Raw genomic sequence first — 21,412 nt, forward strand, 5'->3', positions numbered from 1 at the left:
ATTTGGCTACAAAAAAGTCTGACTTAAGGATTTATGACATACCAGAGTGACCTGGCTTATGCTTTATAGTTTTGTCTTCAAATAGCACGTCTATTAACAACCGAAAGTGGACTTTCGTCCCTCCGAACCCCCCCCCCCCCCCCCCTGGGTACGGGCCTGCGGCGATAGTACGGTTTACAGTGCGGTCATAATACAGCTACGGTGCGGTCATAAAACGGTTACGGTATGGTAATTGTACAGTTACGTTACAGTGACGTTATGTTGATATTTATATGTTGATATAACTATATGTCACTATATCATTTATAAAATCACACACAAAAAAAATGCTGTGAATAAAAGAAACAAAAAGCATACAAATTCTATACAACACAATTGATCAGTTACAAATAAATTTTTTTAATGTTTTAAAATGGAGACAGGCATTCGTTATGACTAGCAGATAATATATGATATGATATCCCACGCGTTTAACCTACCGCTTTCTACCCCTCCCCCCAAGGGTCATCACCTTTGTACAGGCGTCATCACCTTTGTACAGGCGTCGTCATCCTCATCTCCTCACCCTAGCCTTAGCCTTACCCCCCTGTTCACCCTAGCCCTGTCGCCTCACCCCCCTGTTTACCCTAGCCCTGTTACCCTCCCCCCCTGTTTACCCTAGCCCTGTTACCCTCCCCCCCTGTCCACCCTAGTCCTGTTACCCTCCCCCCTGTTCACCCTAGCCCTGTTACCCTCCCCCCCTGTTCACACTAGCCCTGTCACCTTCCCCCCTGTTCAGCCTAGCCCTATCGCCTTCCCCCACTGTTCACCCTAGCCCTATCGCCTCACCCCCCCTGTTCACACTAGACCTGTTGTTTCCCTCTCTCTGTTCACCCTAGCCCTGTCACCTTCCCCCCTGTTCACCCTAGCCCTATCACCTTCCCCCCTGTTTACCCTAGCCCTATCGCCTCACCCCCCCTGTTCACACTAGCTCTGTTATTTTTCTCTCTCTGTTCACCCTAGCCCTTTCGCCTCCCCCCTGTTCACCCTAGCCCTATCGCCTCACCCCCCTGTTCACCTTAGTCCTATCGCCTTACCCCTTTGTTCACACTACCCCTGTCAGCTTACCCCCCCCTGTTCACACTACCCCTGTCAGCTTACCCCCCCTGTTCACCCTAGCCCTGCCGCCTTACCCCATTTAACCCTAGCACTATCATCTTACCCGATCGTCATCTCCGCTGTTTCCTGTTCCGCCCCGCTAAAGTGCGCACCATATCACTCTTGTACAGGTTCCACGCCTGCTGGTTCCGTATCTCTTTGCGCGCCTGCTCCACCGACGTGTATTGCTCCCGCTGCAAGACAAAACAGACACAAAATTAGGACCTTAAAAAAATTCAAAGTTTTACGGTCTAGCGAATATGTTGACGGTTGGGGTATAGACTAACCCTTCTCTTATGTTTTGTCTTAATTTTAAATTTCAATGAACGCAACTAAGTGTTTTTTCTCGACCACACCGTCCTGTAGGGATTTGGAGTGCCATATATTAAAAAAAAGCAATAGGTTATTATGCAACCTCGTGAAACAAAGTTTATTGTATTATATTGACCTCACCGATGTCGCATCTTAAAGTCCCTATCATGTGTCATTATCATGTGTCACTATGCTGTCATTATGTGTCATAGTACTGGTAAAATCTGAACCGACGCCCTAATGGAGAAGGCGTGTTAAGCGGTAAGGCTTTGTTGTTCTAATCTGATTGGAATTGTTTTGAACTTGAATTGATCTAATACTACTATAACAAGTGCTTTGAATTAGATGAGTGTAGTAGTACAGGTGTGGGAAGAAAAGAGTTTGTTATGTCATTCAACCATACAATCCTTCGGGTGCGACATTTGCACTACAGATGCTACCCTGAAGCGCACAAACCGACGCCTTCGCGCTAACCGACACGTGGCACGGATCGGGGAAAGGATTATCAGAATGTAGCATGATAAATTCGCGTCTTCTTGGTGGTAGCTCGTACCAGTGCTTTGAACTGGATAAGGGTGGTAGTTGGCGCGTACTGCAGGAAGAACCGCTTGTTGATCATCACGCACTCGGCGCCTTCGCTTATCTGTAAAAACATTACATCGTTACTTGTCAGTACATAACAACAAAGAAGAGTATTCTCTATTCTGCCATTTTCATAGATCCTATCTGTATATTTTGTACATAACTTCCACCAGATATACTGGTGCCGAAGGCGTGATGATATTGATTGATAACGACACTGGAGTCTATTTGAAGAAATGTTCAGCTCACCAAAGTCACGCTTGCTGAGGGATCAGGAGTGTCGTGGATTATCTGAAGAAAGACAGGCACGATGTCAAACACATACTAGAACCTCGGGCCAGGATGAGTTAGTTCGGAGTAGAAACGAACAAAAAGTACCAAGGGGGGTAGAGTAGGGTAGATGCAGTGTCAAAACAAAACGGGCGTCTCCCTCTCCAGAAAATACATGATAAAAAGTTGTGAATTTGGGTGACTAAGTTATTGGGGGTTCGGTTTCTTCAACATCACCAATAATCATGCGTCACCGTGCGTCACGCTGCTCTCCCCTCCTTTGAGTCACGCGACAGTTTCCCCTTGTCTCGCGAAAAAAAAAAACTATTTTTGCCTCACGCAGCAGTTCCCTTCCTTTGCGTCATACATACAACACCCTCCCCTTATGTCACGCAACACTCTCCTCTTTTCGCGTCACGCAACACCTACCTCCCTTTGCACCACGCAACACAATCCTTACCTTTGCGCCACGCAACACTCCGTGTTCGCATCACGCAACACCTACCTCCCTTTGCACCACGCAACACAATCCTTACCTTTGCGCCACGCAACACTCCGTGTTCGCATCACGCAACACTCTCCTCCCTCTGCATCATGCAACCTCCCCTTCCTTTACGTCACGCAACACTAGCCTTCCTTACGTCACGCAACACTAGCTCCCTTTGCGTCACGCAACACTACCCTGCCTTGCGTCACGCAAAACTTACCTCCGCGCTGATCTTATTGGCCACTTTTGGCATCATTGATTCCAGGCTCTGAAAGCGACAAGAAAGTAGAGTGAATGGAGTTGATTGGGGGGGGGGGGGGAAGTAATGAGGTAGATATCACCATGGCGACTAAAGTAACTGGTAGCAAAGACAAAGGGCCAGATTAGCTATTCTTTTACGGTCGTAACCTTTGTTTGTAAACTCGTCGTCTTCTCGAAAAGAAAGTTACAATCAACGGGTAGCCAGTTGCATAAAACGCATTTTCATATAACACTTTTCTACTGACATTTCATTAAGTTAGAAAGAGATATTTGTGATCACGAATGGAGTTTCCCATTAATTGCGTAATAATGTACTTGCGGCTTGGTCACTCAGGCTTGGTCACTTGGGCCTGGTCACTCAGGCTTGGTCACTTACAAACATGTCCCCTGGCTTGAGTACCGCTATTTGGAGTAGCGCCTTTCGCGTAGGCACGGTGTTGGTCATATCTGACGATCGCTTTGTCGGCTGCATCGCCTCCATTGTCGCTTTTCTCACAAGATCCATCTCTGACGTTCGCTTGAAAATATCCGCTTCGTAACAAGGCCCTTGAAGCTATTAAAATAAATAGCAAAAAATATGAGACAGGTAGACAGACAGGCGGACAAACAGAAAGACAGAGAGATAGGCGGAAAGATAGACAGATGAACGGACCAACAAACACACAGATGTTTATCAGGCAGACGAGATAGACGGACGGTCGGAAAGTTAGAGACAGACAGACAGACGGATAAACCATTAGACAGACGGACGCTTATCCGAGAGACTGACAGACGAACAGACGGCCGAAACGACACAGACAGTCGGATGTTTTTTTTTTCCTACAGAAAGACAGTCTAGTGGAGAGAGAGAAACAGACAGATGGAAAGGCAGGCAGACAGACAGGCGTTTTTTTCCTACAGAAAGACAGTCTAGTGGAGAGAGAGAAACAGACAGATGGAAAGGCAGGCAGACAGACAGGCGTTTTTTTCCTACAGAAAGACAGTCTAGTGGAGAGAGAGAAACAGACAGATGGAAAGGCAAGCAGACAGACAGGCGTTTTTTTCCTACAGAAAGACAGTCTAGTGGAGAGAGAGAAACAGACAGATGGAAAGGCAGGCAGACAGACAGGCGTTTTTTTCCTACAGAAAGACAGTCTAGTGGAGAGAGAGAGAAACAGACAGATGGAAAGGCAGGCAGACAGACAGGCGTTTTTTTCCTACAGAAAGACAGTCTAGTCGAGAGAGAGAAACAGACAGATGGAAAGGCAGGCAGACATACATGCGTTTTTTTCCTACAGAAAGACAGTCTAGTGGAGAGAGAGTCGGGCGGATGGACGGACCTCCTTGGTGTAGTCGTGTTTCCTCTTTATCGGCGGGAGCGGAGCAGCCTCAGGGGAAGGGGTGTCGGTGATGATCCCCTCCTCGGTTACCCGTCCTTGTTCCCGCTCAGCTGAAACAGAACACAGCGGTGAAGAAGACGTGTCAAATGAGAGTCAAGGACTAGTACTTGGAAGGCATCTTACCTTTATTTGCTCGTAGCTTGTCTAAAATGAACGACTCTTTAGAGCAGGCAGTGTGACACTTTGTGAACTGTGGAAATCATAAAAATCACTACTTAGTTAGTTTTATTTTTTGAGTGAATTGCGGGGAAGTGATGATGACCTGTATTGGTCTCCATACACAGGCTCTAGGGAAAACGATTCTTGCATAAGCCGTCTTTGTGTTTTTTAAGAATTGGCTCGTAGCTTTCTTGTAATAGCAGGAGCTCATAGAAGGATTGGCCCATCTTATAACCAAACTTCATACTTTGTTCACCAAGTTCAATCGAAAATATCCCAGCAGCTTCCGTTTGGCAGCTGTTGGAAATGTATATTGCTTTCTCACGTATTTCTATTGCTGGGCTGACAAAATGGCGGCTGGCAGACGCATTGTTGCACCGCACCTACTGGAGGCGGAGAGATAATAATTAACATTCACCTCCAACAGACTCGTTGGGTTCTTTCCAGGGGTAGCACCTGCGGAAACAGTAAAAAGATAGTTCAAGATGAACCCAAGGAAAGTAACCCTCGTGTCACGTCCTATGTGCACGGTAGCACTTCTCTCTTCCCTCCCATAGTGTTGCCCGAAGTACAGACTACTAACGTGTGGGTGGTTTGCTAGCCATCGGTATTCGCGGTAACTTGGACGCTTTGCTGACGTCGAGAACATCCTGTTGTCTAACAACCTTGCACCGGCCCTAAACACAAACAATTAACGCCAATCACAAACAAGCTAATGAGATATAAACACAAACAATTAACGTCAATCACAAACAAGCTAATGAGATATAAACACAAACACGCTAATGAGATATAAACACAAACAATTAACGTCAATCACAAACAAGCTAATGAGATATAAATACAAACAAGCTAATGAGAAGTAAACACAAACAATTAACGTCAATCACAAACACGCTAATGAGATATAAACACAAACAAGCTAATGAGAAGTAAACACAAACACGCTAATGAGATATAAACACAAACAAGCTAATGAGAAATAAACAAGCTAATGGGATATAAACATAAACAAGCTAATGAGAAATAAACACAAACACGCTAATGAGATATAAACACAAACAAGCTAATGAGAAATAAACAAGCTAATGGGATATAAACATAAACAAGCTAATGAGAAATAAACACAAACACGCTAATGAGATATAAACATAAACAAGCTAATGAGAAATAAACAAGCTAATGGGATATAAACATAAACAAGCTAATGAGAAATAAACACAAACACGCTAATGAGATATAAACACAAACAAGCTAATGAGAAATAAACAAGCTAATGGGATATAAACATAAATAATCTAATGAGTTATAAACACAAACAAGCTAATTAATCAATATCATTGTGAATGGTTCAAGTAAATAAAAACGAAATAAAAAATATAAACGAAATAGACGAAATATAAACGAAATAAAAAATATAGACGAAATAAAAAATATAAAACCAAAACAGTCACAAAATACGCAAACACCCCAGACTAGACCAATGCGTTCCTTCTGATCGTCAGGATTCCTGTGATGAGTAAAGATGTCACAGGAAACCGTGAGCTTGTTCCAGACCCTATGCTGCCTCACGGTTTACTCCAAGGACAGGAAACCCGGTTAGAATGCAAACCGTGTAGTGCAGTTGGTTTTAACTCACAGATTTCAAGATGAAGAAGTAAGGAGAATCACTGCTATCCTTTACAATAACAGAATCGCGCCTGCAGAGAAAGGAATTTATCGTCATTTATTGAGTAAGGTACAAATACCCAGAACAGCGATTAAATGATGAAAAAGCAAAATAATTAGATAAACTTACGCGAAGTACTTTGTTGTGATGGAGTCCATCTCTTCTTTGAACTTTTCCATCGGAAAAGATCTGAACAGTTCTATTGATCTACGAGAGACACAATTTTGGAGACATTAAAATCCTCATCCAAAAACGCATATTACTGATCTCAAAATCTCTGTATCCAGGTCGCGCTTAAACTTTTTCCCACCACGATTCTGGGAAAAATCAGGGACACGTCGCTATAAAAATGCCCGCAATGACCGCTTGATACCAAAGCACGGAGCGCAAGCCACGGGTTTATAGCCTCATAGCCTAGGCCTAATTGGCCGCCCCTACGGTTTTAGAGTGTACATTCGATCTTGTTTTGAAGGAGACTACAGGGCCGTAGCAGGGGGTGGGGCACAGGGGGTATGCCCCCCCAATATTTTCGAAATTATAAGGAAATGACCAGAAGGGGCGTGGCTGTGCCCCCAATATTTTCTTAGTGTTTCTGTATTGTGCCCCCTCCAATATTTTCTTAGTGTTTCTGTATTGTGCCCCCCCAATATTTTCGAACATTATAGGGAAATGACCAGAAGGGGCGTGGCTGGACCCCCCAATATTTTCTTAGTGTTTCTGCATTGTGCCCCCCCCCCCAATATTTTCGAATATTATTAGGAAATGACCAGAAGGGGCGTGGCTGTGCTCCTCAATATTTTCTTAGTGTTTCTGCATTGTGCCCCCCCTCAATATTTTTGAATATTATAAGGAAATGACCAGAAGGGGCGTGGCTGTGCCCCCCGATATTTTCTTAGTGTTTCTGCATTGTGCCCCCCGAAAATTTTTGAACATTGTAAGGAAATGACCAGAAGGGGCGTGGCTGTGCCCCCCCCCCCCCAATATTTTCTACCTGTTTTTGTATTCCCCCCCTCCCACACACATCTTACGTGGCCTGCTACGGCTCTGGACTGTGAAACGACGATCGGGCTAATGCTGCAAGTAAAAGCCTGCACACAGGCTACCCACCTTAGGAAATCTGTGGGGAGCCCTTGGTCTGGACTTGTAGTCATAAGATCCATGAAATCCTGCGATGAGCATAAAGCAAGCGCTGTTGACTGCCTGCACTAACCCTTCATAAATCAGCGAGTGTTTTACTCCAGAGCCACACAGTGACTATGTGTGAAATAAGACGTAGGTTTATGTCCAGTAGGTTTATGTCGGCCAATATCGATACTTTTCTTTGGCATGCGTCAAAAAAGCAAGGTTAGAACAGGTTTTTAAGGGTTTTGGTTAGACTAATACAGTGAAACATGTTGTCCTGGGGACACATAAAGTTACCTTCCTCTCTACTCACCAAGTGGCGGGTAGCCCATTGGTTATCTACTAATAAAGAAAGACACCTTCCTCACCTCTCTGTCTAAGACGAGTACCTCCACCGAGCCCTTACATATCAGCGAGTGCTCTCTAGGGATGTTCTCTTGAATCTCGCGAGGCTGTACAGAACAAAATGAAACACTTGAACATATAGCGACTTTTTGGATTCTCTAAGGGCTGATTTACACGAGTGATATAACGACATAGACAAAATAAGCGTAAGAACATAACGAAATGAACTCTAGTGTTAGCAGTGACGACAATCGTTGTCACTTCTGCGTTGCAGCCGCTCCTCGTCGCTCATTGGATCAAACTCCAAATAAAAAGATTCTTCCATTAAAACTGCTGTAAGGCCATGTAGGAGTGCACCTGAATAAGCATTCGCACCAAAGCCACTGAGACACTCCAATTAACAATGTCGAGGCCATTTTATAGGAGATTTATAGCCCTACCGTATCTTGATGCTAGTAGGTCTAGTTAACATGTGGAACTTTTCGGAGGTTGCATTAGTAGTCCAGGCGATATGTCTACTTACGTCAGTTGTAGCACCTTGCATCAGCTCCCCAAATGACATCTTAGTTACTCCCGCCGCGAGATTATACAAACAGACTTTACTGACTAGGAGACATAAGAAAGCGCAGACCTTACTGACTAGGAGACATAAGAAAGCGCAGACCTTACTGACTAGGAGACATAAGAAAGCGCACACCTTACTGACTAGGAGACATAAGAAAGCGCAGACCTTACTGACTAGGAGACATAAAAAAACGCAGATCTTACTGACTGGGAGACATAAGAAAGCGCAGATCTTACTGACTAGGAGACGTAAGAAAGCGCAGATCTTACTGACTAGGAGACATAAGAAAGCGCAGACCTTACTGACTAAGAGACGTAAGAAAGCGCAGACCTTACTGACTAGGAGACGTAAGAAAGCGCAGACCTTACTGACTAGGAGACATAAGAAAGCGCAGACCTTACTGACTAGGAGACATAAGAAAGCGCAGATCTTACTGACTAGGAGACATAAGAAAGCGCAGATCTTACTGACTAGGGGACGTAAGAAAGCGCAGATCTTACTGACTAGGAGACATAAGAAAGCGCAGACCTTACTGACTAGGAGACATAAGAAAGCGCAGACCTTACTGACTAGGAGACATAAGAAAGCGCAGACCTTACTGACTAGGAGACATAAGAAAGCGCAGATCTTACTGACTAGGAGACATAAGAAAGCACAGATCTTACTGACTGGGAGACATAAGAAAGCGCAGACCTTACTGACTAGGAGACATAAAAAAGCGCAGATCTTACTGACTAGGAGACATAAGAAAGCGCAGATCTTACTGACTAGGAGACATAAGAAAGCGCAGACCTTACTGACTGGGAGACATAAGAAAGCGCAGATCTTACTGACTGGGAGACATAAGAAAGCGCAGACCTTACTGACTAGGAGACATAAGAAAGCGCAGACCTTACTGAATAGGAGAAATAAGAAAGCGCAGATCTTACTGACTAGGAGACATAAGAAAGCGCAGATCTTACTGACTAGGAGACATAAGAAAGCGCAGACCTTACTGACTAGGAGACATAAGAAAGCGCAGATCTTACTGACTGGGAGACATAAGAAAGCGCAAATCTTACTGACTAGGAGACATAAGAAAGCGCAGATCTTACTGACTGGGAGACATAAGAAAGCGCAGATCTTACTGACTATGATACATAAGAAAGCGCAGACCTTACTGACTAGGAGACATAAGAAAGCGCAGACCTTACTGACTAGGAGACATAAGAAAGCGCAGACCTTACTGACTAGGAGACATAAGAAAGCGCAGATCTTACTGACTAGGAGACATAAGAAAGCACAGATCTTACTGACTGGGAGACATAAGAAAGCGCAGACCTTACTGACTAGGAGACATAAGAAAGCGCAGATCTTACTGACTAGGAGACATAAGAAAGCGCAGATCTTACTGACTGGGAGACATAAGAAAGCGCAGACCTTACTGACTAGGAGACATAAGAAAGCGCAGATCTTACTGACTAGGAGACATAAGAAAGCGCAGATCTTACTGACTAGGCGACATAAGAAAGCGCAGACCTTACTGACTAGGAGACATAAGAAAGCGCAGATCTTACTGACTAGGAGACATAAGAAAGCGCAGACCTTACTGACTGGGAGACATAAGAAAGCGCAGATCTTACTGACTATGATACATAAGAAAGCGCAGATCTTGATGACTAGGAGACATAAGAAAGCGCAGATCTTACTGACTAGGAGACATAAGAAAGCGCAGATCTTACTGACTGGGAGACATAAGAAAGCGCAGATCTTACTGACTATGATACATAAGAAAGCGCAGATCTTACTGACTAGGAGACGTAAGAAAGCGCAGACCTTACTGACTGGGAGACATAAGAGAGCGCAGATCTTACTGACTAGGAGACATAAGAAAGCGCAGACTTTACTGACTAGGAGACATAAGAAAGCGCAGATCTTACTGACTGGGAGACATAAGAAAGCGCAGATCTTACTGACTAGGAGACATAAGAAAGCGCAGACCTTACTGACTAGGAGACATAAGAAAGCGCAGACCTTACTGACTAGGAGACATAAGAAAGCGCAGACCTTACTGACTAGGAGACATAAGAAAGCGCAGATCTTACTGACTAGGAGACATAAGAAAGCGCAGACCTTACTGACTAGGAGACATAAGAAAGCGCAGACCTTACTGACTGGGAGACATAAGAAAGCGCAGATCTTACTGACTAGGAGACATAAGAAAGCGCAGATTTTACTGACTAGGAGACATAAGAAAGCGCAGACCTTACTGACTAGGAGACATAAGAAAGCGCAGATCTTACTGACTATGATACATAAGAAAGCGCAGACCTTACTGACTAGGAGACGTAAGAAAGCGCAGACCTTACTGACTGGGAGACATAAGAGAGCGCAGATCTTACTGACTAGGAGACATAAGAAAGCGCAGATCTTACTGACTAGGAGACATAAGAAAGCGCAGATCTTACTGACTAGGAGACGTAAGAAAGCGCAGATCTTACTGACTAGGAGACATAAGAAAGCGCAGACCTTACTGACTAGGAGACATAAGAAAGCGCAGATCTTACTGACTAGGCGACATAAGAAAGCGCAGATCTTACTGACTGGGAGACATAAGAAAGCGCAGATCTTACTGACTGGGAGACATAAGAAAGCGCAGATCTTACTGACTAGGAGACATAAGAAAGCGCAGATCTTACTGACTGGGAGACATAAGAAAGCGCAGACCTTACTGACTAGGAGACATAAGAAAGCGCAGATCTTACTGAATGGGAGACATAAGAAAGCGCAGATCTTACTGACTGGGAGACATAAGAAAGCGCAGACCTTACTGACTAGGAGACATAAGAAAGCACAGACCTTACTGACTAGGAGACATAAGAAAGCGCAGACCTTACTGACTAGGAGACATAAGAAAGCGCAGATCTTACTGACTGGGAGACATAAGAAAGCGCAGATCTTACTGACTAGGAGACATAAGAAAGCGCAGATCTTACTGACTAGGAGACATAAGAAAGCGCAGATCTTACTGACTAGGCGACATAAGAAAGCGCAGACCTTACTGACTAGGAGACATAAGAAAGCGCAGATCTTACTGACTAGGAGACATAAGAAAGCGCAGACCTTACTGACTGGGAGACATAAGAAAGCGCAGATCTTACTGACTATGATACATAAGAAAGCGCAGATCTTGATGACTAGGAGACATAAGAAAGCGCAGATCTTACTGACTAGGAGACATAAGAAAGCGCAGATCTTACTGACTGGGAGACATAAGAAAGCGCAGATCTTACTGACTATGATACATAAGAAAGCGCAGATCTTACTGACTAGGAGACGTAAGAAAGCGCAGACCTTACTGACTGGGAGACATAAGAGAGCGCAGATCTTACTGACTAGGAGACATAAGAAAGCGCAGACTTTACTGACTAGGAGACATAAGAAAGCGCAGATCTTACTGACTGGGAGACATAAGAAAGCGCAGATCTTACTGACTAGGAGACATAAGAAAGCGCAGACCTTACTGACTAGGAGACATAAGAAAGCGCAGACCTTACTGACTAGGAGACATAAGAAAGCGCAGACCTTACTGACTAGGAGACATAAGAAAGCGCAGATCTTACTGACTAGGAGACATAAGAAAGCGCAGACCTTACTGACTAGGAGACATAAGAAAGCGCAGACCTTACTGACTGGGAGACATAAGAAAGCGCAGATCTTACTGACTAGGAGACATAAGAAAGCGCAGATTTTACTGACTAGGAGACATAAGAAAGCGCAGACCTTACTGACTAGGAGACATAAGAAAGCGCAGATCTTACTGACTATGATACATAAGAAAGCGCAGACCTTACTGACTAGGAGACGTAAGAAAGCGCAGACCTTACTGACTGGGAGACATAAGAGAGCGCAGATCTTACTGACTAGGAGACATAAGAAAGCGCAGATCTTACTGACTAGGAGACATAAGAAAGCGCAGATCTTACTGACTAGGAGACGTAAGAAAGCGCAGATCTTACTGACTAGGAGACATAAGAAAGCGCAGACCTTACTGACTAGGAGACATAAGAAAGCGCAGATCTTACTGACTAGGCGACATAAGAAAGCGCAGATCTTACTGACTGGGAGACATAAGAAAGCGCAGATCTTACTGACTGGGAGACATAAGAAAGCGCAGACCTTACTGACTAGGAGACATAAGAAAGCGCAGACCTTACTGACTGGGAGACATAAGAAAGCGCAGATCTTACTGACTATGATACATAAGAAAGCGCAGATCTTACTGACTAGGAGACATAAGAAAGCGCAGATCTTACTGACTAGGAGACATAAGAAAGCGCAGATCTTACTGACTATGATACATAAGAAAGCGCAGACCTTACTGACTAGGAGACATAAGAAAGCGCAGATCTTACTGAATGGGAGACATAAGAAAGCGCAGATCTTACTGACTGGGAGACATAAGAAAGCGCAGACCTTACTGACTAGGAGACATAAGAAAGCACAGACCTTACTGACTAGGAGACATAAGAAAGCGCAGACCTTACTGACTAGGAGACATAAGAAAGCGCAGATCTTACTGACTGGGAGACATAAGAAAGCGCAGATCTTACTGACTAGGAGACATAAGAAAGCGCAGACCTTACTGACTAGGAGACATAAAAAAGCGCAGATCTTACTGACTGGGAGACATAAGAAAGCGCAGATCTTACTGACTAGGAGACATAAGAAAGCGCAGATCTTACTGACTGGGAGACATAAGAAAGCGCAGATCTTACTGACTATGATACATAAGAAAGCGCAGACCTTACTGACTAGGAGACATAAGAAAGCGCAGATCTTACTGACTGGGAGACATAAGAAAGCGCAGATCTTACTGACTATGATACATAAGAAAGCGCAGATCTTACTGACTAGGAGACGTAAGAAAGCGCAGACCTTACTGACTGGGAGACATAAGAGAGCGCAGATCTTACTGACTAGGAGACATAAGAAAGCGCAGACCTTACTGACTAGGAGACATAAGAAAGCGCAGATCTTACTGACTGGGAGACATAAGAAAGCGCAGATCTTACTGACTAGGAGACATAAGAAAGCGCAGACCTTACTGACTAGGAGACATAAGAAAGCGCAGACCTTACTGACTAGGAGACATAAGAAAGCGCAGACCTTACTGACTAGGAGACATAAGAAAGCGCAGATCTTACTGACTAGGAGACATAAGAAAGCGCAGACCTTACTGACTAGGAGACATAAGAAAGCGCAGACCTTACTGACTGGGCGACATAAGAAAGCGCAGATCTTACTGACTAGGAGACATAAGAAAGCGAAGCGCAGATCTTACTGACTAGGAGACATAAGAAAGCGCAGATTTTACTGACTAGGAGACATAAGAAAGCGCAGACCTTACTGACTAGGAGACATAAGAAAGCGCAGATCTTACTGACTAGGAGACATAAGAAAGCAGAAAGCGCAGACCTTACTGACTAGGAGACATAAGAAAGCGCAGACCTTACTGACTAGGAGACATAAGAAAGCGCAGACCTTACTGACTAGGAGACATAAGAAAGCGCAGATCTTACTGACTAGGCGACATAAGAAAGCGCAGATCTTACTGACTGGGAGACATAAGAAAGCGCAGATCTTACTGACTGGGAGACATAAGAAAGCGCAGACCTTACTGACTAGGAGACATAAGAAAGCGCAGACCTTACTGACTGGGAGACATAAGAAAGCGCAGATCTTACTGACTATGATACATAAGAAAGCGCAGATCTTACTGACTAGGAGACATAAGAAAGCGCAGATCTTACTGACTAGGAGACATAAGAAAGGGCAGATCTTACTGACTGGGAGACATAAGAAAGCGCAGACCTTACTGACTAGGAGACATAAGAAAGCGCAGACCTTACTGACTAGGAGACATAAGAAAGCGCAGATCTTACTGAATGGGAGACATAAGAAAGCGCAGATCTTACTGACTGGGAGACATAAGAAAGCGCAGACCTTACTGACTAGGAGACATAAGAAAGCACAGATCTTACTGACTAGGAGACATAAGAAAGCGCAGACCTTACTGACTGGGAGACATAAGAAAGCGCAGATCTTACATAATAATAATAATAATAATAATCTTTATTGAGGAGAGCTTTTTCATTTAAAATGATTTTCAAAAAGGACCTCGACTTATAAATAATAACAATAATCTATAAAAAATATATGGAAAAAAAATTAAGAGAAAAAAAATATATTGTTGATATATCGTTACATTAAAAAATACTATGATAAAAAATACCTAGGTTAAAAATTGAGAAATACTGCGTTTAAAAGTACAAATATTTGTGCATCTCTTAATGTCCTGGCTAAGTGAGTTAAAATCCTTGACTGCATGGTACTCAGTTCTTTGTTTGCCCCAGTTTCTTTTCACACTAGGGAGCCTAATATTACATTTGTTTCTGGTATTATAATTATGTTGATCTTCGAGTTTTAACAGATCCATTTCATGCTCTACGAGACCATTTAAACATTTAAAGACATATACACATCTTCTAAGAAAACGCCTCTTTTCTAGAGGTAACCACTTAAGTTTGGCTAAAGCGTCTGTTGCCGACGAGTACAGTGGTCTATCAAGTATTATTTTTGCAGCCTTGTTCTGGAGGATTTGTAAATTTGACATGATAGTGACATTATGCTTATCGCCCCAAACTAAATCTGCATATTCGAAAAGGGGCAGAACTAGACTATTATAATAAAGAAGTCTAGCTCTAAAAGGCAATAAATGCTTAATGCGCCTTAGAAGACCGAGTCTTTGGTTGATTTTGCCAGATAAATATTCAACATGCTCTGACCATGTCAAGTCGGAAGATATGAATACTCCAAGATATTTGAAATTACTCACATTAGATACATTGTAATTTGAAATCGACACAGAAAGTTTGATTTTACTCTCTAGTTTCCTGTTGCTGCCTAAGAGCATACATTTCGTCTTTTCCAAATTTAGTGTTAGCTTGTGATCGTCCATCCATTTAGCAACGGCCAAAAGATCTTGATTGAGGTTATCGCTCAACTGCTTAGAGGAAGAACCATAACAGTAGATCACAGTATCATCCGCATAAAGAGAGGCACAGCAGGACTCCAAAACATCGGGCAAGCTGTTTATGTAGATGACAAACAGCAACGGGCCCAAGATGCTTCCTTGGGGCACCCCGTGAGTGACTGGAAGTTCCTCGGACAATGAATTACCGCAACATATGCGCTGTGTTCTGCTGGCCAGATAAGAACGGAACCATGCCAGGGGGTTTCCAGATAGACCGATCTCAGTTAATTTCTGCAACATGATTTCATGGTCCACTGTGTCAAAGGCCTTTGTTAGATCGATAAACACGGCCCCACACAGCTTACCCTGTTCCATATTCAACAGAACCTCGTCGACAAATGATGACAACGCAGATACCGTAGATAGACCCTTTCTGAAACCAAACTGCTTGCTCGAGAGTAAACCATTGGAGACCAAAAATTGATACAATTGTGAGTGTATTGCTCTTTCTAGGATCTTGCTAAGTGTAGGTAGAATAGAAATCGGTCTGTAGTTGGATGCATTTGTTCGTTCGCCTGACTTAAACAATGCTGTAATTTTTGAACACTTCCACAGCTTCGGGAATTTACCTGAGCGAATCGATAAATTTAACATGTTGGTAATAGAAGGAGCGATTGTGCGAGCAGAGTTCTTTAACAATCTAGCACTGATTTTATCCAGCCCAATGGCTTTGTTAACTTTCAGTTGTAAAAGCTGCTCGAGCACAAAAGATTCGTTTAGTTCAATCAGTTGGAATTGGCACGTTTGATTTAAAACCGAGCTCTGATTTGATTTGCATGTGGTGAACTTGTCAGCCAGGCGTTGTCCAATGGAAGCAAAAAAGCAGTTCATTGCAGTCGCAATAGAACTAGGCGTTATGTGTTGAATATTATCAGTAATGATGCATTGAATAGATTCCGAAGTTGATTTACGATTACAAGCTTCATTTACTGCTTTCCAGATTTTACCGGAGTCCCCTTTCGATTTCTCGATCATATCGCAATAATACTTCGACTTTGAAGATTTCACCAGTTTGTTAACCTTGTTCCGCAAATTTCTGTATGTTTTCCAATGGCGCTCTGTGTTTAATTTCCGCGCTATCCGGTGAGCGATGTCGCGTTCTTTCATTGATTCACTGATTTGATTATTCATCCAAGGAATTGGTGTTCCCTTGACACGCTGCCGTTTGATTGGTGCGTGGTCATCCGCAACTTCCAAAAACAATTGATTCCAAGTCAACAAGGCGTCATCAATATCATCCATACTATTAACTATGTGCCAGGGGACATTCCTTAGATCATCATTAAATGAATCAGCGTCAAAATTCTTATAAGAACGATATTCAAGCATTCTTGGTTTAGCTTTAGTAAAAACGCCTGCCTTGATGACGCAAAAAACCAAGTAGTGATCGCTGAGGGGAACCGGTACAACGCCCGAAATTGCGATACGATGCTCTTTATTGACAAAGATCAAGTCAATAAGGGTCCGGGAGGTGTCAGTTATACGCGTCGGCTCCTTCACCAACTGAGTGAAATGGAATGTGCGTGCAAAATTAAGCAGTTTTTGCTTATCACTTTTCGGTAATTTTGAATTTGGCATCAAATTTGCATTTAGGTCACCTAAAATGACGACGTCCGATTTATCTAGGTCAATAGCTGGCATACTATCTTGGAGAGATGAAATGAACGATGTTAAGTCAGCATCTGGTGCTCTATATGCGCTGCAAATGAGTGTTGGCTTGCATTTTTCACGGATCAATTCAATCCATAAACATTCCTGACCACCAGTGTTGATATCATTTCGCAATCGAAAAGCCAAATCATCCCTCACAAAAGTAGCAACTCCACCATATCCCTCTTTAGTTCCAGATCGATCTCGCCTAGCACAAACAAAACCAGGAAGATTAATTTCTGCATCGGCTGTTTGGCTATCCAACCATGTCTCGGATAAAGTTAGAACGTCTATTGTTCTGCTGTCAATTCCTTCAAGGCGCAGAGAGTCCGTCTTGTTAATGAGACTCCGAATATTCAAGTGAGCAATCTTGAGACCTCGGGTGTTTTTGATATCATTTAAAGCCAGGTAGCCAGGATTTGACTCAATATCACCAGCCAGGGCAATAAGGGCCAGGGCAAAGCAGGCACGATGAAAGAGCTTACAAAACATTACGCATTTAAGCGGTCCATTGAGCTCTTTAACTTTGGTCGAGGTCTTCTGATGGAATGAAGTACTTGCAATTACAGCCCTGCAACTTGTCTGTGATATAAAATAAATGTCTCTGTCGTTGAGAAGAGTGTTCTCCCTTACATAAGAAGGCTTATCACTATTGAAAACCATATATATACAGAGAAACAGACACAAATTTGTAGAGAGCCTAAAATTGCGCCACACCGCCATGCCTGTTACAAACACACTTACTGACTAGGAGACATAAGAAAGCGCAGACCTTACTGACTAGGAGACATAAGAAAGCGCAGATCTTACTGACTAGGAGACATAAGAAAGCACAGATCTTACTGACTAGAAGACATAAGAAAGCGCAGTTCTTACTGACTAGGAGACATAAGAAAGCGCAGACCTTACTGACTAGGAGACATAAGAAAGCGCAGACCTTACTGACTGGGAGACATAAGAAAGCGCAGATCTTACTGACTATGATACATAAGAAAGCGCAGATCTTACTGACTAGGAGACATAAGAAAGCGCAGATCTTACTGACTAGGAGACATAAGAAAGCGCAGATCTTACTGACTGGGAGACATAAGAAAGCGCAGACCTTACTGACTAGGAGACATAAGAAAGCGCAGATCTTACTGAATGGGAGACATAAGAAAGCGCAGATCTTACTGACTGGGAGACATAAGAAAGCGCAGACCTTACTGACTAGGAGACATAAGAAAGCACAGATCTTACTGACTAGGAGACATAAGAAAGCGCAGACCTTACTGACTGGGAGACATAAGAAAGCGCAGACCTTACTGACTAGGAGACATAAGAAAGCGCAGACCTTACTGACTAGGAGACATAAGAAAGCGCAGACCTTACTGACTAGGAGACATAAGAAAGCGCAGACCTTACTGACTAGGAGACATAAGAAAGCGCAGATCTTACTGACTAGGAGACATAAGAAAGCACAGATCTTACTGACTGGGAGACATAAGAAAGCGCAGACCTTACTGACTAGGAGACATAAGAAAGCGCAGATCTTACTGACTAGGAGACATAAGAAAGCGCAGATCTTAGTGACTAGGAGACATAAGAAAGCGCAGACCTTACTGACTAGGAGACATAAGATAGCACAGATCTTACTGACTAGGCGACATAAGAAAGCGCAGACCTTACTGACTAGGAGACATAAGAAAGCGCAGATCTTACTGACTATGATACATAAGAAAGCGCAGATCTTAGTGACTAGGAGACATAAGAAAGCGCAGACCTTACTGACTAGGAGACATAAGAAAGCGCAGATCTTACTGACTAGGCGACATAAGAAAGCGCAGATCTTACTGACTGGGAGACATAAGAAAGCGCAGATCTTACTGACTGGGAGACATAAGAAAGCGCAGACCTTACTGACTAGGAGACATAAGAAAGCGCAGACCTTACTGACTGGGAGACATAAGAAAGCGCAGACATTACTGACTAGGAGACGTAAGAAAGCGCAGATCTTACTGACTAGGAGACATAAGAAAGCGCAGATCTTACTGACTAGGAGACATAAGAAAGCGCAGACCTTACTGACTAGGAGACATAAGAAAGCGCAGATCTTACTGACTGGGATACATAAGAAAGCGCAGACCTTACTGACTAGGAGACGTAAGAAAGCGCAGACCTTACTGACTGGGAGACATAAGAAAGCGCAGACCTTACTGACTAGGAGACGTAAGAAAGCGCAGACCTTACTGACTGGGAGACATAAGAAAGCGCAGATCTTACTGACTAGGAGACATAAGAAAGCGCAGACCTTACTGACTAGGAGACATAAGAAAGCGCAGACCTTACTGACTAGGAGACATAAGAAAGCGCAGATCTTACTGACTAGGAGACATAAGAAAGCGCAGACCTTACTGACTAGGAGACATAAGAAAGCGCAGACCTTACTGACTGGGAGACATAAGAAAGCGCAGATCTTACTGACTAGGAGACATAAGAAAGCGCAGATTTTACTGACTAGGAGACATAAGAAAGCGCAGACCTTACTGACTAGGAGACATAAGAAAGCAGAAAGCGCAGATCTTACTGACTAGGAGACGTAAGAAAGCGCAGATCTTACTGACTAGGAGACATAAGAAAGCGCAGACCTTACTGACTAGGAGACATAAGAAAGCGCAGACCTTACTGACTAGGAGACACAAGAAAGCGCAGACCTTACTGACTAGGAGACATAAGAAAGCGCAGACCTTACTGACTAGGAGACATAAGAAAGCGCAGATCTTACTGACTAGGAGACATAAGAAAGCACAGATCTTACTGACTGGGAGACATAAGAAAGCGCAGACCTTACTGACTAGGAGACATAAGAAAGCGCAGATCTTACTGACTAGGAGACATAAGAAAGCGCAGATCTTACTGACTAGGAGACATAAGAAAGCGCAGATCTTACTGACTAGGAGACGTAAGAAAGCGCAGATCTTACTGACTAGGAGACATAAGAAAGCGCAGACCTTACTGACTAGGAGACTTAAGAAAGCGCAGACCTTACTGACTAGGAGACATAAGAAAGCGCAGACCTTACTGACTAGGAGACATAAGAAAGCGCAGATCTTACTGACTAGGCGACATAAGAAAGCGCAGATCTTACTGACTGGGAGACATAAGAAAGCGCAGATCTTACTGACTGGGAGACATAAGAAAGCGCAGACCTTACTGACTAGGAGACATAAGAAAGCGCAGACCTTACTGACTGGGAGACATAAGAAAGCGCAGATCTTACTGACTATGATACATAAGAAAGCGCAGATCTTACTGACTAGGAGACATAAGAAAGCGCAGATCTTACTGACTAGGAGACATAAGAAAGGGCAGATCTTACTGACTGGGAGACATAAGAAAGCGCAGACCTTACTGACTAGGAGACATAAGAAAGCGCAGACCTTACTGACTAGGAGACATAAGAAAGCGCAGATCTTACTGAATGGGAGACATAAGAAAGCGCAGATCTTACTGACTGGGAGACATAAGAAAGCGCAGACCTTACTGACTAGGAGACATAAGAAAGCACAGATCTTACTGACTAGGAGACATAAGAAAGCGCAGATCTTACATAATAATAATAATAATAATAATCTTTATTGAGGAGAGCTTTTTCATTTAAAATGATTTTCAAAAAGGACCTCGACTTATAAATAATAACAATAATCTATAAAAAATATATGGAAAAAAAATTAAGAGAAAAAAAATATATTGTTGATATATCGTTACATTAAAAAATACTATGATAAAAAATACCTAGGTTAAAAATTGAGAAATACTGCGTTTAAAAGTACAAATATTTGTGCATCTCTTAATGTCCTGGCTAAGTGAGTTAAAATCCTTGACTGCATGGTACTCAGTTCTTTGTTTGCCCCAGTTTCTTTTCACACTAGGGAGCCTAATATTACATTTGTTTCTGGTATTATAATTATGTTGATCTTCGAGTTTTAACAGATCCATTTCATGCTCTACGAGACCATTTAAACATTTAAAGACATATACACATCTTCTAAGAAAACGCCTCTTTTCTAGAGGTAACCACTTAAGTTTGGCTAAAGCGTCTGTTGCCGACGAGTACAGTGGTCTATCAAGTATTATTTTTGCAGCCTTGTTCTGGAGGATTTGTAAATTTGACATGATAGTGACATTATGCTTATCGCCCCAAACTAAATCTGCATATTCGAAAAGGGGCAGAACTAGACTATTATAATAAAGAAGTCTAGCTCTAAAAGGCAATAAATGCTTAATGCGCCTTAGAAGACCGAGTCTTTGGTTGATTTTGCCAGATAAATATTCAACATGCTCTGACCATGTCAAGTCGGAAGATATGAATACTCCAAGATATTTGAAATTACTCACATTAGATACATTGTAATTTGAA

General features: G+C 43.0%; 1 protein-coding gene across 3 annotated transcripts in view; it reads right to left on the reverse strand.

Annotated features, from left to right (window-relative positions):
- The window catches only part of LOC5512175, a 43,949-nt gene that overhangs the window by 1,369 nt on the left and 21,168 nt on the right, over nucleotides 1-21,412 (reverse strand). For all 3 annotated transcript variants that reach the window (XM_032381525.2, XM_032381527.2, XM_032381528.2), the window contains 14 exons: nucleotides 8,247-8,329; nucleotides 7,747-7,830; nucleotides 7,364-7,422; nucleotides 6,386-6,463; nucleotides 6,227-6,287; nucleotides 5,171-5,264; nucleotides 5,006-5,043; nucleotides 4,552-4,618; nucleotides 4,369-4,478; nucleotides 3,426-3,602; nucleotides 3,009-3,056; nucleotides 2,281-2,322; nucleotides 2,003-2,092; nucleotides 1,202-1,331 (listed from right to left, as the gene is read on the reverse strand). In XM_032381525.2, coding sequence (XP_032237416.2) covers nucleotides 1,209-1,331; nucleotides 2,003-2,092; nucleotides 2,281-2,322; nucleotides 3,009-3,056; nucleotides 3,426-3,602; nucleotides 4,369-4,478; nucleotides 4,552-4,618; nucleotides 5,006-5,043; nucleotides 5,171-5,264; nucleotides 6,227-6,287; nucleotides 6,386-6,463; nucleotides 7,364-7,422; nucleotides 7,747-7,830; nucleotides 8,247-8,329 — 1,154 coding nt within the window. In that variant the 3' untranslated portion in view covers nucleotides 1,202-1,208. The remainder of the gene's footprint in view (nucleotides 1-1,201; nucleotides 1,332-2,002; nucleotides 2,093-2,280; nucleotides 2,323-3,008; nucleotides 3,057-3,425; nucleotides 3,603-4,368; nucleotides 4,479-4,551; nucleotides 4,619-5,005; nucleotides 5,044-5,170; nucleotides 5,265-6,226; nucleotides 6,288-6,385; nucleotides 6,464-7,363; nucleotides 7,423-7,746; nucleotides 7,831-8,246; nucleotides 8,330-21,412) is intronic.

Source organism: Nematostella vectensis, chromosome 10, assembly GCF_932526225.1.
Source record: "Nematostella vectensis chromosome 10, jaNemVect1.1, whole genome shotgun sequence".
Taxonomy (NCBI): domain Eukaryota; kingdom Metazoa; phylum Cnidaria; class Anthozoa; order Actiniaria; family Edwardsiidae; genus Nematostella; species Nematostella vectensis.